Genomic DNA, 16,501 nt, shown 5'->3' on the forward strand with positions numbered 1-16,501 from the left:
GCATGGCCTTTTTCTTTCTAGACTAAGAACAGGTGAGCAAGTAAACTCCATCCTTCAGATGCATGGGGGTCTTGGATATGGAATTAATAAAACCTATAAGGCATTTATGTCATACTAGATGGTGGCCCGATTCTAACGCATCGGGTGTTCTAGAATATGCATGTCCACGTAGTATATTGCCCAGCCACGTAGTATACTGCCCAGCCACGTAGTATATTGCCCAGCCACGTAGTATATTGCCCAGCCACGTAGTATATTGCCCAGCCACGTAGTATATTGCCCAGCGATGTAGTATATTGCCCAGTCACGTAGTATATTGCCCAGCCACGTAGTATATTGCCCAGTGACATAGTATATTGCCCAGCCACGTAGTATATTGCCCAGCGATGTAGTATATTGCCCAGTCACGTAGTATATTGCCCAGCCACATAGTATATTGCCCAGCCACGTAGTATATTGCCCAGTGACATAGTATATTGCCCAGCCACGTAGTATATTGCCCAGCCACGTAGCATATTGCCCAGTCACATATTGCCCAGCCACATAGTATATAGCAGAGCCACGTAGTATATTGCCCAGGCACGCAGTATATTGCCCAGCACAGAGCCACGTAGTATAGAGACTTAAAAAAAAAATAAACATATACTCACCTATAGCCCATTGAAGTCCTGCTATACTTACCATCCGCCGCCTTTCCCGCTCCTCACCACGTTCCTGGGATCGCTCCATTGCAAGCGGCAGCTTGCGGTCCCAGGGCTGGTGTGAGCAGGACCTATGATGACGTCGCGGTCACATGACCGTGAAGTCACGGCAGGTCCTTGTCACACACCAGCCCTGGGACGGAACCGGAAGCTGCCGCTTGCAATGGAGCGGTCCCAGGAGCGTGGCGATGAGCGAGAAAGGCGGCGGAGGGTGAGTATAGCAGGTTTTTTTTATTATTATTTTTAACATGACATATTTTTACTATTAATGCTGCATAGGCAGCATCAATAGTAAATAGTTGTGGACACACAGGGTTAATAGCAGCGGTAACGGAGTGCGTTACACCGCGGGCCATTACCGCTGCCATTAACCCTGTCTGAGCGGTGAGCGGAGGGGATTACGGAGCGGGCGCCGGGCAGTGAGTGCAAGGGAGTAGGGGGGGGACTAATCAGACTGTGCCCGTCGCTGATTGGTCGCGGCAGCCATGACAGACAGCTGCCGAGACCAATCAGCGAATGAATAACCGTGACAGAAGGACAGACATACGGAAGTACCCCTTAGACAATTATGTATATAGATGTTAGATTATAATACCCCTTTAAAGGAGACCTATCATGTCCCAAAACATTATTAATCTGCAAGTATAGGATAATTCTGCAGGGTACTAGCGTTCTAAAGACGTGTGGATGCCACACTGAAAGCCCGGCTACCAGCCTCACACTCTCAGTCATACAGGTGCAGTTGGCCCTGCTTCAGTCACCTTACATAGCGGAAGCTGTAACCACACCCTGGCACTGTCTGAGAGACGATTCTGGACTGAACCACTGTACAGCGGCCTGTCAGTCAGTGTAGGGGAACCATTACAGCCCCCGCTCACTATGTACTGAGTGGTGACTGAAGCCACAACTCTGTGACTGAAAACCAAAGTAATAAAGTTAATTTCCTCCCGGCAGTGGGGCTTTCAGTATGGCAGCCGCACAGCTTGAGAACAAAATTAAACTGCAGAGTAACCTGTATTTGCAGGTTAATGGCGTTTTTTGACACCACAGATCTCCTTGCAGTTTTAATGCAGTCCTTGGTATTGGTTTGATCTAACAATGTGGCCCTCTGATCAAATGAGTTTGTGCACCCCAGGGCTATGGAGTCCAGTAAGCTGATTCAGAATCTCTCCTGCAGGATACGTCACCCAGAGTCAGTTTTGTAGAATATGACTGGGCATCAGGCTAAGCAGGGTCACCACGCTTACTGTTTTAGACAGGTTTCTAGACATATAATTTCATAAAGGACAGCTCCCCATGTGGTCAAAATCGTTGGTACCCCTCTTTAATGACAGAAAAGCCCACAATGGTCACAGAAATAACTTGAATCTGACAAAAGTAATAATAAATAAAAAATCTATGAAAATGAACAAATTAAAGTCAGACATTGCTTTTCAACCATGCTTCCACAGAATTAAAAGAAAAAAAAAACTCATGAAAAAGGCCTGGACAGAAATGATGGTACCCTTAACTTAATATTTTGTTAACACAACCTTTAGAGGCAATCACTGCTAAATCACAGCTAAAACTTTCCCCTTACTGTTGGGGTTCCTCAAGGATCACTCCTAGGTCCCCTCCTCTTCTCTTTGTATACTGCCCCTATTGGACAAACAATCAGTAGATTTGGGTTCCAGTACCATCTCTATGCTGACGACACCTAATTATACACTTCTTCTCCTGTTATGACGCCGATCTTTTTAGTAAACACCAGTGATTGTCTTACCGCTGTCTCTAACATCACGTCCTCCCTCTATCTGAAACTGAACCTATCAAAAACTGAACTCCTCGTTTTTTCTCCCTCTATTAACCTACCTTTGCCTGACATTGCCATCTTTGTGTGCGGTTCCACCATTACTCCAAAGCAACATGCCCGCTGCCTTGGGGTCATACTTTTCTAGAATTCGCCCTTTTCTTACTTTTGACTCTGCAAAAACTCTTACTGTTTCACTTATTCATTCTCGTCTGGACTATGGTAACTCCCTACTAATCGCCCTCCCTCTTACCAAACTCTCCCCGCTCCAATTTGTCCTTAATGCTGCAGCCAGGATCATATTCCTCACCAACCGTTACACCGATGCCTCTACCTTGTGCCAGTCATTACACTGGTTACCCATCCACTCCAGAATCCAGTACAAAACTACTACCCTCATCCACAAAGCACTCCATGGCTCAGCACCACCCTACATATCCTCTCTGGTCTTAGGCTGTGTTCACACGCTGCGGATTTTGCTGCGGATCCGCAGCAGATTTGGCCGCTGCGGATCCGCAGCAGTTTTCCCAAAGTTTACAGTACAATGTAAACCTATGGGGAAAAAAAAACGCTGTGCATATGCTGCGGAAAAAGCCGCGTGGAAACGCTGCGGATTATTTTCCGCAGCATGTCAATTGTTTGTGCGGATTCCGCAGCGGGTTTCAACCAGCACCAATAGGAAAGTGCTGGTGAAAACCCGCAGAAGAATCCGCAGAACAAACCGCAAGAAAATCCGCAGTGAAAACCACAGTGGTTTTGCACTGCAGATTTTCCAAATCCGCTGCAGAAAAATCCGCAGGAAAATCTGCAGCGTGGGCACATACCCTTAGTCTACCACCCTACTCGTGCCCTCCGCTCCGCTAATGACCTCAGGTTAGCATCCTCAATAATCAGAACCTCCCACTCCCGTCTCCAAGACTTTACACGTGCTGCGCCGATTCTTTGGAATGCACTACCTAGGTTAATACGATTAATCCCCAATCCCCACAGTTTTAAGCGTGCCCTAAAAACTCATTTGTTCAGATAGGCCTACCACCTCAACGCATTAACCTAACTATCCCTATGTGGCCCATTCAAAAAAAAAACATAATTGGTTTCCTGGCATCATGTTTTCATACACTTTATGCAGTTAATAGCCCTCTGTGTCTGTACTGCTACATACTTAGGCAGTTAACTGGATCATGCAGCTTTACATGAACACCTGAGCCTTACACTATGGCTGGTCCGACTAACTAAAGCAATTGTTACCATCCACCTCTCGTGTCTCCCCTTTTCCTCATAGTTTGTAAGCTTGCGAGCAGGGCCCTCATTCCTCTTGGTATCCATTTTGAACTGTGATTTCTGTTATGCTGTAATGTCTATTGTCTGTACAAGTCCCCTCTATAATTTTTAAAGCACTGCGGAATATGTTGGCGCTATATAAATAAAATTATTATTATTATTATTATTATTATTATTATTATCACTGCAATCAAACAATTCCTGTAATTGTCAATGAGACTTCTGCACCTCTCGACAGGTATTTTGGCCCACTCCTCAAGAGCAAACTGCTCCAGTTGTCACGTGTTTGAAGGTTGCCTTTTCCAGACGGCATGTTTCAGCTCTTTCCAAAGATGCTCATTAGGATTTAGGTCAGGGCTCATATAAGGCCACTTCAGAATAGTCCAACATTCCTGGGTGTTTTTAGCTGTGTGTTTTATGTCATTATCCTGTTGCAAGACCCATGACCTGCGACTGAGACCAAGTTTTCTGACACTGGGCAGCACATTTCACTCTAGAATCCCTTGATAGTCTTGAGATCTCATTGTACCCTGCACAGATTCTAGACACCCTGTGCCAGATGCAGCAAAGCAGCTCCAGAACATGGACAGTGTTCTTTTCTTGATATGTTTTATTTTTCCATCGGTGAACATAGAGCTGATGTGCCTTGCCAAAAAGTTCCATTTTTGTCTCATCTGTCCATAGGACATTCTTCCAGAAGCTTTGTGGCTTGTCAACATGTAGTTTCGCAAATTCCAGTCTGGCTTTTTTATGATTTTTTTTCAACAATGGTGTCCTCATTGGTCATCTCCCGTGAAGTCCACTTTGGCTCCTACAGCGACAGATGGTGAGATCTGATACTGATGTTCCTTGAGATTGAAGTTCACCTTTAATCTGTTTAGAAGTTTTTCTGGGCTCTTTTGTTACCATTCGTATTATCCGTCTTTTTGGTTCGTCATCAATTTTCCTCCTGCAGCCACGTCCAGGGAGGTTGGCTACAGTCCCATGGATCTTATGGAGTGCCCCCACGTTAGGGCAATGGGGTACTCGGAGCCGGGCCCTTCGGTTCTCGTCAGGGATGTCACGGTGGCTGACCCGGTCCGTGGCCCTAGGGGGACATCCGTTGTAAATGGGGAAAGGTCTTTAAAGGGATAGTGTTCATGACGCCACCTGTGGTATTTGGTCAGGGTGACCAACGCTGCTTAGGGGTCCACTGGGGTGATGTTATGGCAGCTAGATGGTATACCTTCCCACAGGTGAAGTATGTCCCCAGGGCTTCCCAGAGCGTAGATGATGGATGGTGTGAGGCGCAGTAAAGAACGAGGACACAAAGTTGCAGCTACATAGGGAGCTCCCTCACTCCAGATGGGGGTCTGAGTACCCACAGTGTTCCGTTCCGGAGTAGCTAAAGCACAGGCCACCACGGGTGTTAACTATGTAGCCACAACAGTGGTAGTATTTGTGATGGTGCATGTGGTGGTCTTAATGATGGTACATGCCAGAGTAACAGTGGTGGTAGTAGTGGTTGCAGTGGCACGTACACATGGGGACGCGGTGGTTACGGGGTCGGCACAGCTGGAGCTCTCGCGTGATGTGTCGCAGTGTCTCTTTTCTTGTGCACGTCTAGGGCAAACCAGCCTTTTTCACCGAAATGTCTGGTGTAGGTGATCGTGTCCCCTGGATACAAGTCTCGGTCTGGGTGGCCTTCCCAGAGGTGGGATTCCATGTCCCTCCTATTTGCAAAGACCTCGGCATACAGTCCTTGCTCATTGATAAAGCCCCATCCTCCTCGGAGTTTGAAGGCTACGACCATGCCCTGCTTACGCGGGGCCTGGTGAGTGGTGCGGTCCTTGCGGGCCTGGGCCTTGACTGCTAGGTCACGTTGATCATGAGCCTTGTGTTGGGCCTGGTGTCTCTCCTCCCACTTGTGGGCAAGCTGGGCCTGGTAGTCCTCCCAACTCAAAACTTCCACAGTCTCTCCTTTCTGTTTGTCTCCCCCGGGGAACCCCATGAAGTCCGATCCAGGATTCACCCAGCGGTACACGGTCCGCTCTGCATATACTTCACCCATACGGGTGGTAGGCGCGATTGGGGCTTGCATAAACTGCTCCATCCCCGTGGCCTGGTCCCATTGGTCGAGACGCTGCAGGCGGTAGGTATTGCGAGGAGGTGGCGCTGCTACGGGGCCTATCAGCGAGTCTTCCGTCACCGAGGCAGGGTCAGTGTTCTTACCTGCCACAGCGGTGTCCCCTACATCGGCTGGTTCTGCTGGCGGCGACGTCTGCAGTGGTGCTAGAAGCGGTTCCTGGAGCGGTGGCGGTGCTGGTGCCGGTAGGTCCTCTGCAGACGGTGCCCGGTACTGGGCCTTGGTCTTCACCCGCAGCTGCAGTAGTTGGTCAATCAGCTCTTCCATCCCAATCTGCAGGGAATCAGCGTCAGCGGTGGAGGCCTGGTTTCGGTGCCTCTCTGGGTAGCTGGGGGAGTCCTCTGCTCCGACCCCACGCTCTGGCTCCGGGTGGCTGGCCATGGCATCCTCCATGTGGCTGTCTCCTTCCTCGTCCTTTTTCCGCTCTCTCCTCCATGGGCGGTTTCTTGTTCTTGGTCTCCGCCCGCCATTGAGGATCAGGAGGTGGATCTCAGCTGCTGACGGACACGTCCTCAAGGTGTAAAGATATTTAGACTGGGCGGCCATTATTTTTCACGCTTCTCAGTTCATTCACGCAAACAACTCCCCGCCCTTCTTCTCCTGCGCTTCTCGTGGCGCTGTAATGGCAGCGGTTTTGGCGGGAATTTTGGCGGTAAATGGCAATACACAGTCTTTCAGCAGAAACAGTTCAAATACAATTCTGGCACAGTTCTTAGGCGCACATCACCTGATTTTTCAGGCTTAAGTAGATCCTGTTCATGATGCCAAAATTATTGGAGCGCCCCCACATTAGGGCAATGGGGTACTCGGAGCCGGGCCCTTCGGTTCTCGTCAGGGATGTCACTGTGGCTGACCCGGTCCGTGGCCCTAGGGGGGCGTCCGTTGTAAATGGGGAAAGGTCTTTTAAGGGATAGTGTTCGTTACGCCACCTGTGGTATTCGGTCAGGGTGACCAACGCTGCTTAGGGGTCCACTGGGTTGATGTTATGGCAGCTAGATGGTACATCTTCCCACAGGTGAAGTATGTCCCCAGGGCTTCCCAGAGTGTAGGTGATGGATGGTGTGAGGCGCAGTAAAGAATGAGGACACAAGGTTGCAGTCTCTACCTTTACTGAAGGCTTCAGTGTCCACAGTCCAGAGCACCGGATCACGTGGCAGGCAGAATCCGGCCAGTCCGAAGGCAAATCCAGAGTCCCCCTTATCCAGGTGGAAATCAGTAGCCTTCCTCTAGCACCTGAGTGCTGTAGTTCCTCCCTGCTGAGCTTCTCGGTGAGGTCCTCACAACTATTGTAGATGTAATGTCTCTTTCTCTGTCCCCCTGATGGATAGGACAAACCCGTATGCCTGCTGGCCTGAGGCTTTTAACAGGGACCCTACGATGCCCCAGCCCCCCACAAGTTGCCCCCATGCCTCCTGGGTATAAGGTCAGGCAGCCAGCGTAAAATTAACGGTCCTGCCAGTTTCTGAAGTAAAGCATAGAGATCCTTACTCCCTCAGTGTTCTGGCTACTGGCTTCTGCGCTTTAGAAGGAAGCAGCCTGCTCCTGGCTGGTCTCCCTCTGGTATTCCTCTCCTTTGCTATGACTTCGTTTCTCACTCACTAGAAGACAATTCCCTTCTGATGTCTCGTTCTTTGGATGCTGCCGCACGTGGGGCAGGCGCAGCTCCGTGGACACTCGTCCTCCACAGACCTCAGTCTGCATCTGGCTCTCTCTCACTCCAGCCAGCTTCAGCTTCAGTCTACATCTCCTTGCCTCTGCCTAACTTTCTGTCCAGACTCCCAGTTTTATCTAATTCTGAGGAGTGCCCTAATAGATAGAAGCATGGCTCCCCCTGGTGGCCTGGAGTGTGAAGTGTGTTGTGTGGTTTGTGATACCTGGTAAGGTGATCTCCTTTATTGCCTTCAGACGTAACATCACTCCCCCTGGTGGAAGAACAACATTACTGCAACGACCAGGACTCTGGGGCGCTGCACTTACATTTCTGAACATGTACTACTGTAGTAACAGAAACATCAAGCTACTTGGAGATGGTCTTATAACTTTGACCTTTAATATGTTTGTCTATTATTTTCTTTCTAGTCTCCTGAGACAACTCTTTTCTTCGCTTCCTCTGGTCCATGTTGAATGTGATACACATCATGTCACCAATCAGCACAGTGAGTATCTGTAGCCCTATATACAGGCCCACTCACTGATTCCAAGATTGTAGACACCTGTGATGCTAGTTAGTGGACACACCTAGATATAACATGTCCCTTTTGTCACATTATTTTCAGGGGTACCATCATTTCTGTCTAGGCCTATTTCATGAGTTTTTTTTTTTTTAATTCTGTGGAAGCATGGTTGAAAAGCAATGTCTGACATTCATTTGTTCATTACAATAGATCTTTTATTTATTATTACTTCTGTCAGATTCAAGTTATTTCTGTGACCATTGTGGGTTTTACTGTCATTAACAGGGGGGTACCAACAATTTTGACCACGTGTGTACAAGCTTTACATGTTCTAATATGTTATGCTCATCTTGTTAAACTTTGGGTTTTCATGAGACAATACAATGTTTTTGCCTATACCACAATTATTTTTATATTATCATCTAGTGAATATTACTTCTGTATTTTTCAGATAATAGCACAATGAATAGGACTCTAATATTACGTCTGGCAATCTTGGTGGCAGTGTGGTTAATATGTGCTTCTGACAAAACTCAAAGAAGAGCACTTCACAGAGACAATGGAGCTGGCAGTACATCACACAATGGAAATTTACCTTCCCACAGACAGCATGGCCATCTACAAATAAATCAAAATAAATCTGTAAATAGGGTTTTACTGAAAAGAAACTTATCACAAACTATGCAGAGAGATGAAAGTCAAACTCATGTTAAAAGGGTCAACACACAACAAAGAGCTGGTGTGAGGCAACCACAAGCTAGGATGTTGAAAGATGACAGCGCCACATCTGCACGTTCTAGGACAGCACGTTTTCCATCTACTGCGAGTTCACCTAATATTCTTGCTAGCTTTGCTGGCAAAAACAGAGTATGGATTATCTCCTCGCCTCATGCATCTGATGGCTATTACCGACTCATGATGAGCCTTCTGAAAAATGATGTGTATTGTGAACTTGCGGAAAGACATATTCAACAGATTGTCATATTCCACGAGGAAGGAGAAGAAGGAGGGAAAATAAGACGAATTACAAATGAAGGAAAGATCTTAGAGCAGCCTATTGATCCAGCAATTGTGCCAAAAATGATGACTTCTTTGAAACTGGAAAAAGGAAAGTTTGGTATGGTTCTCCTCAAGAAGACTTTGCAAATAGAGGAAAGATATCCTTACCCTGTTCGTCTAGAAGCAATGTATGAGGTCATTGATCAAAGTCCCATTAGAAAAATAGAAAAACTCAGGCAAAAAGGTTTTGTACAAAAATGTAAAGCAGCTGGTGTAGAAGGTCAAGTTTCTGAAGAAGGAGAGAGAGGTGGTAGCAGTAGTACTACAAGCGGTACAAAGCCTACACCAGCTAGTGAAACTATCCAAATCACAGTTAAGAAGGAGGAACCAAAAAGAAACGTCATCCCTACAAGGTCAACTAGAGTTAAAAGTACAAGAAAACCCTACACAGCACCATCCACACCTTCAACCACAGTTAAAATAACAACTATTGCACCTTCCACAAATGCCACTACACGAATCCTAACTACAGCTTCAAGAGCACCAACAACAGTGCCAACAACCGTTCTTCCCACAACACAGAAACCATGGTCTACTAAGTCTATGACCACTTCAGAATCTCATAGATTGCCTGTGCAAGCTGAAGTAACAACTCGTGATCCAGAAACAGCAAGGCCCTATTTTCCTGTGAGAACCGATAAACACAGAGATAGACAGCATGTGCAGACAGGAAAGCACTTTGCTACTACAAGCAAAACAAACAAACCAGTGGTCCATGAGTCCCACACAGTCGCTCCTGTTGTTTCAACAACCACTGCAGAGCATTATACAAAAGAAAACACAGGGCGGTTTGGGGATAACCGTACAGATAGACAAGGCCAAAGTTCCCAGGATGTCACATCAACTCAAAAGAAACCTCAGAAGACTAAATCATCTAAAAAGAAAGGCGTTGAGAAAATATTTACAAATGAATATGATGATAAATTTAACCCTGGCAAAACCACAACTTCACAAGTCGAAGAAACTATAGAAGAGGTAAATATTCCACCCAAAAAGGAAAAAGACCAGAAAAAGGGGGAAAAACCTGAGAAGATTGATAAAAAGAAAAAAAAAGCTGATAAGTTAGAGAAACCTCCAAAGAAAGATAAAACATCTAAAAAAGACAAGTCCGATAAAAAAGTTAAGGCAGAAAAAGATCGCAACAAAAAAAATAAAAAGGCAGGAAAAGGTGATGAAGAGAGTTATATCAAGGCAGTGAAAAAGACCGTTACTGAAGCTCCGAAAAAATCTTTGACAACATTCCTGCACAACTTTGAAGGCAAACGGAGATTATTGGTAGGTCTTTCAGGCTCTTATCTGATATGTAACCATTTTAAAACATATATTATTGTTCTAGTATTAGAAATCAGTTGCTGAGCTTGTAAGGACTGGCTTGTAGTGTTGTAGGAAACAGTATGTTGTATGAACTTAAAGGGGTTTCCACGACTATGATATTGATGACCTAATGTAATGATAAGTCATCAATTTCAGATCATGGGATTTTGACATCCATCACTGCCATCAAATAGCAGCTGATCCAAGAGCGGCAACTAAGCAGTGTATGGAACTATGGTGTTTCCCTCCATACACTATTTATGTCTGGACCCTGTCAGACCTAATCAGTGGGGTGCAGGGTTTTGGACCTAATTGATCTGATATTGATGTCTTATGCTAAGGATATGTCCTTAGTATCATATTAGTGGAAAACCCTTTAAGGAGATAATGAAGTTGCAGAAAATTATTACATGCATAGGTTAGATACTAATGTGATCATTCTTCATCTAGGAATAAATTGCAAGTAAAGAAACTTAAAGTTAATGGTAGCCATATGGACACTATATCAGACTTGAATATGATAAGCATAGCAACACATAAGTTTGATTAATAAATATAGATTACAACATGATTTTTGATTTTGTTCCCTCTGAGGTTAACTGAAAAGGTTTTCCCAGCAAAATGCATCCATGGTATAGTCATAAAATGTATGACCTGTGCAGGTCTAACTACTGGGACCCCAATTGATCACTATAGCTATGGTACACCACTCATCAAATGATTTTGCCACCACAAGACTGCTAAGTCTTACTTAAAAGCACACAATAATTGTAATGTCCTGTTTCCAAAGTGAAGGAGAATGTGACAACCTCCGAAGACTGCAGCAGCCCTCTGTGTTAGTGTTTGTTGAGTTCTTTATTACCTGATCTAATATAAAACTAGTTGCCCTTTCCTAACTTTTGTCATTTGTAATGTTTATGGTATTACAGTGTGTTATCATTAACTCTGCAAGCTTTTATTTGACTTTAATGGAAATGGTATATACATTAAATGAACTCTTTGAAACCCTCTTCAATTATAGTTTCCACCAAATATTAGATAAAAAAGATGCTATTTCAAATTATGTAATTTTTCACTTGCATTCCTTCACTATTCACCTACAAACGAGCCATATACTGCATGTTGATGAACAAGAGCTAAGAGTCCTCTCTAAGATATGTGCATTCTTAGGAGTCCTCTCCTTTACATGCACACTCTTAGGAGTCCTCTCCATTACATGCACACTCTTAGGAGTCCTCTCCATTACATGCACACTCTTAGGAGTCCTCTCCATTACATGCACACTCTTAGGAGTCCTCTCCATTACATGCACACTCTTAGGAGTCCTCTCCATTACGTGCACACTCTTAGGAGTCCTCTCCATTACGTGCACACTCTTTGGAGTCCTCTCCATTACATGCACACTCTTAGGAGTCCTCTCCATTACATGCACACTCTTAGGAGTCCTCTCCATTACATGCACACTCTTAGTAGTCCTCTCCATTACATGCACACTCTTAGGAGTCCTCTCCATTACATGCACACTCTTAGGAGTCCTCTCCTTTACATGCACACTCTTAGGAGTCCTCTCCATTACATAATAGATAGATAGATAGATAGATAGATAGATAGATAGATACGAAAGATAGATAGATATTGCTATAGATAGATCTATCTATCTATAGCTATATCTATCTTATATATCTATCGTATCTATCTATCGTATCTATCTATCTATTAACTAGATAGATAGATAGATATGATTCAATATCAGGAAATCCCCTCCACTATGCTGTAACATCTGGATGCTGCGAGTTTGACGCTGCGGCTGTTCACAGCATCAAACACGCAGCATTTCCTGACCATGGAAACATACCCTTAGGCATTATCTCAGTAAATTAGAATAATTAACAAAAAACACCTGCAAAGGCTTCCTAAGTGTTTAAAAAGGTCCCTTAGTCTGTTTCAGTAGGCTGCACAATCATAGGGAAGACTGCTGACTTGACAGGTGCTCAGAAGGCAGTCATTGACACACTCCACAAGGAGGGTAAGCCACAACAGGTCATTGGTAAAGAAGAGCGATGTTTGAGTCGAACTGTTCACCAATTTCAAATTCGAGCTGTTTTGGGCGGTGTTAGAGTCATTCGACAAACCCGAACAATTTGTTTAAAATTCGTCTGTTCAAGTTTCTGTTCGATAACTGTTCGTTCTCCAAAAGCCTAGCTTGATTTGCACAATAAAACTGTTTATCATTGTTAATAGACTGTTTCAGTGTATAGTGGGCGGGGAGGCGGGGGGTAGATCTGTGCTGAAATAACGCCGATCTCCATTGTTTTTTTCTTTCCCGCATTTACAGTGGGGCGGTGCAGTCTTTCAGCCTAACAGCAGTGCACACACACACAGCAATGTGCATGTGATACACACAAGCAAGGGCATGTGTCATTGGCTGTGTATGTCACATGTCCTTGCCCTATAAGAACCAGCCATTTGCCCCGTCGCCACCATTTCCTCACTGCTGCAGCTTAGTGTTAGACGGCACCGCTGCTGCTGTGGGTGCTATACAGACTAAGAGTGTTTTTTGGAGCGAATTATCAGAGAGATAGGTTTAGGGAGTCGGGAGGAGTCGGGACTAGTTGTAATATCAGCCCTTTTCAGGGTAGGTTACAGCAGTTCATAGCACTATTTGCCAGGCAGGTCTGTGCCAGTGCTGTGCAAGTGTTTGTTACAGCATTTGGTGTAATCTAGTTCAGCCAATCCTTTTGGGCTAGTAGCATTGTCTGATAGTCATCTGAGTAGCCCGCCTATGAAGCCAGCTACACCGCCTGTGTATCTGTATTTTCACTGCATCTAATCCAGTTAATAGTTTAGGGCCTAGGAGCAGTGTCTGCACTTCAGCAGAGTAGCCCGCCTGTGAAACAAACTATACCGCCTGTGTATCTCAAGTTTCACTGCATCTAATCCAGTTGATAGTTTAGGGCCTAGGAGCAGTGTCTGCACGCCAGCAGAGTAGCCCGCCTGTGAAACTAACTACACCGCCTGTGTATCTCAATTTTCACTGCATCTAATCCGGTTATTCGTTTTGGGCCTAGGAGCAGTGTCTGCACGTCAGCAGACTAGCCCGCCTGTGAAACAAACTATACCGCCTGTGTATCTCAATTTTCACTGCATCTAATCCGGTTATTCGTTTTGGGCCTAGGAGCAGTGTCTGCACGTTAGATGAGTAGCCCGCCTGTGAAACTAACTACACCACCTGTGCATCTCTATTTTCACTGCATCTAATCCAGTTATTAGTTTTGGGCCTAGTACCACAGTTTGGCCACTCAGTTCTGCTCGGTTTTCATCCATCGGTTGTTGTGCCAACAACTACAGATACAGAGTTGCCAATTAGTTAAGCACTAAAATGAGTGGCAAAAGGCCTGCTGCTTGTGGAAAGGGGAATAGGTGTGTTGGAAAGGGAAAAAAGGTTGTGTCCATGGGATAGGTGGTAAAGCAACAGTAACATCTGCAGAAGAAAGACCATCTTCCAGCCAAAGTAAGATGTCTACTTCTTTTCGTGGACAATCTGATATGATCCCTTTCTTACGACCATCGCTACAAGCATCGCCAAAAATTCCAGATGAGGCACAAAAACAGCAGGTGCTTGAACGGATATCAAGTGCTCATTCAAGTGGGCTCTCCTCCATGTCAACTTCAACATCACAACTACTCCAGTCCTCAGAGTTGTCACCCCAATCGCACTTGCTTCCTCACAGCTCCCAAGTCTCCAGCTGCCCGTCTGAGCATGGGGTAACACACAGGGTTGAATCTGTAGAGCTTTTATGCATACTATAGCCTGGGAATCAGAGGTCTGCTCCAGAGCTTCTGTGAATCCAGATGAGGAAATGATCTGCACTGATGCCCAGAATCTTTGTGAGTCAGATCCAAGCCCAGATGAAGTAGGTTCTGAGCATAATGTAGACCCTTGTTCCCAAACTGTAACTCCTGTTGGTGGAGACAATGAGGAAGATGATGATGAGACTGAGATACCTGATTGGAACGAAAACTTGACTTTTCGGTCAGGGCAGGAACAGGTTGGCTCTGAGGACGACAGGTGTGAGAACACACAGGATGATGATAACGAGGTTGTAGACCCCACTTACTGTCAACCCCCAGTCTGCCAGTCCATGAGGTCAGCAGAGGAGGTGGAGGAGGATGCTAGTGACGAGTCTGATGACGAGGTAACGGTGCGCCTTCCTGGACAGACACGGAGTACTGGAAGCACGTCAACAACTGCATCCTCAACCCCAACTGTGCCTCAGACCAGAAAATCGTGGTGGCTCTTCAGGTTGCATGGGCTCTAAGCCTTGCATAGCCTGGGAATTTTTTGACATTGCAAAGGATGACCCAACTCATGTTGTTTGTAAGATTTGTCAACAAAATCTCAGTAGAGGCCAAAAAATCACTAGGTTGAGTGCTTCATGCATGAACCGTCACATGGATATGAGGCATAAGTTGCAGTAGGAAGCTCACTGTGCTACAATGCGGCCTAGTGGCCCGGTTTAACCACCATCTGCCCCATCAAGTGCATCCATGTCCTCTTCATCCTCTGTGACTGTGGGGACAGCAGTCGCACATGGTTTTGGATGCAGACCTTCCACCTCTTTACCCGCAACAGCCAGTGTGATTGGCAGGTCGTCAGGACATTTGCAAGTGGAAACACCTGCTGGTGTTGAGCGCTGTCTGACATCGACACCACATTTTGATCAAGGCAACATAACATCTCCTCCTGCACCTTCCTCACAGACCAGCAGTTTGCCGGGGATACCCTACTCAACTCTGTCTAAGCACGGCAGCCAGCCCTCAGTCCCTCAGATGTGGACAAGAAAAAGACCATTTCCTCCAAGCCATGACAAAGCTAAGAGGTTGAATTTCTCCATCTGCAAGCTGTTGGCTACAGAAATGCTGCCTTTCCACCTGGTGGACACAGAGGATTTTCGAGACCTTATGTCCGTCGCAGTGCCCCAGTACCAGATGCCCAGTCGCCACTACTTCTCAAAGAAAGCTGTGCCTGTGCTACACCAGCATGTCGCACACAACATCACCGCTTCCTTGAGAAACTCTGTGTGTGACAGGGTGCATTTCACCACAGACACTTGGACGAGTAGACATGGACAGGGCCGCTACATGTCGGTGACTGGGCACAGGGTAACTACGGCGACATTAGGAGAAGGGGCTGCTGTCCAAGTCTTGCCGTCCCCACGAGTTGCTCATCGATCCTCTGTATCTAGAAGTTCCTCCACTGCTTCTGCCTCCTCAACCTCCTCTCGGTCCTCCACCTGCACCCAAAGCCTGTCTGGTAATGCCACCCGCGTTGGAAACTGCGCAGAAGGAATCCTGCACACCTCCTCACTATGCTGTCACCAGGGCTCAACGGCATCAGGCAGTGTTTACATTGAATTGTCTGGGAAATGTGAGTCACACAGTTGAGGAGTTGTAGTCAGCTCTGGAGACCGAGTTCCATCAATGGTTGTCTCCACTCAACCTGCAGCCAGGGAAGGCTGTGTGCGACAATGCTGCAAACCTGGGTGCGGCCCATCGCCGGGGCAATGTCACACACGTGCCTTGTATGGCTCACGCTTTGAACGTGGTTGTCCAGCAATTTTTATCCCACTATCCCGGACTAGATGGCCTTTGCAGAGGGCACGGTCGCTGTGTGCTCACTTCCGCCGTTCGCATCCCGCAGCTCGACGACTTGCATCTCTGCAGAAGTCGTTGGGCCTGCCAGTTCACCGGCTGAAATGCGATGTGCCCACATGGTGGAATTCAACTCTGCACATGTTGCAGCGACTGTGGCAGCACCGACGAGCCCTGGTGCAATACATTATGATGTATAGCCTGGGCCAATGAGATCAAGAGGTGGGGCAAATCACGCTGCAGGAGTGGTCTCAGATCAGGGACCTATGCACCGTTCTGCACAGTTTTGAAATAGCAACAAAGATGTTTAGTGCTGACGATGCCATTATCAGCATGACCATTCTGGTGATTTACATGCTGGAGCACACCTTACACAGTGTTCGGAGTCAGGTGGTGAAACAAAAGG

General features: G+C 46.3%; 1 protein-coding gene across 2 annotated transcripts in view; it reads left to right on the plus strand.

Moving 5' to 3' along the window:
• Positions 1-16,501, plus strand: part of CCDC80 (coiled-coil domain containing 80) — a 181,026-nt gene that overhangs the window by 14,379 nt on the left and 150,146 nt on the right. The window contains exons 2-3 of one of the 2 annotated variants that reach the window (XM_069761671.1): positions 7,976-8,052; positions 8,522-10,404. In XM_069761671.1, the coding sequence (XP_069617772.1) occupies positions 8,533-10,404 (1,872 nt within the window). In that variant the 5' untranslated portion in view covers positions 7,976-8,052; positions 8,522-8,532. The remainder of the gene's footprint in view (positions 1-7,975; positions 8,053-8,521; positions 10,405-16,501) is intronic. The other variant, XM_069761670.1, reaches the window with a different exon arrangement.

Source organism: Ranitomeya imitator, chromosome 3 (assembly GCF_032444005.1).
Source record: "Ranitomeya imitator isolate aRanImi1 chromosome 3, aRanImi1.pri, whole genome shotgun sequence".
In the NCBI taxonomy this organism is placed as follows: domain Eukaryota; kingdom Metazoa; phylum Chordata; class Amphibia; order Anura; family Dendrobatidae; genus Ranitomeya; species Ranitomeya imitator.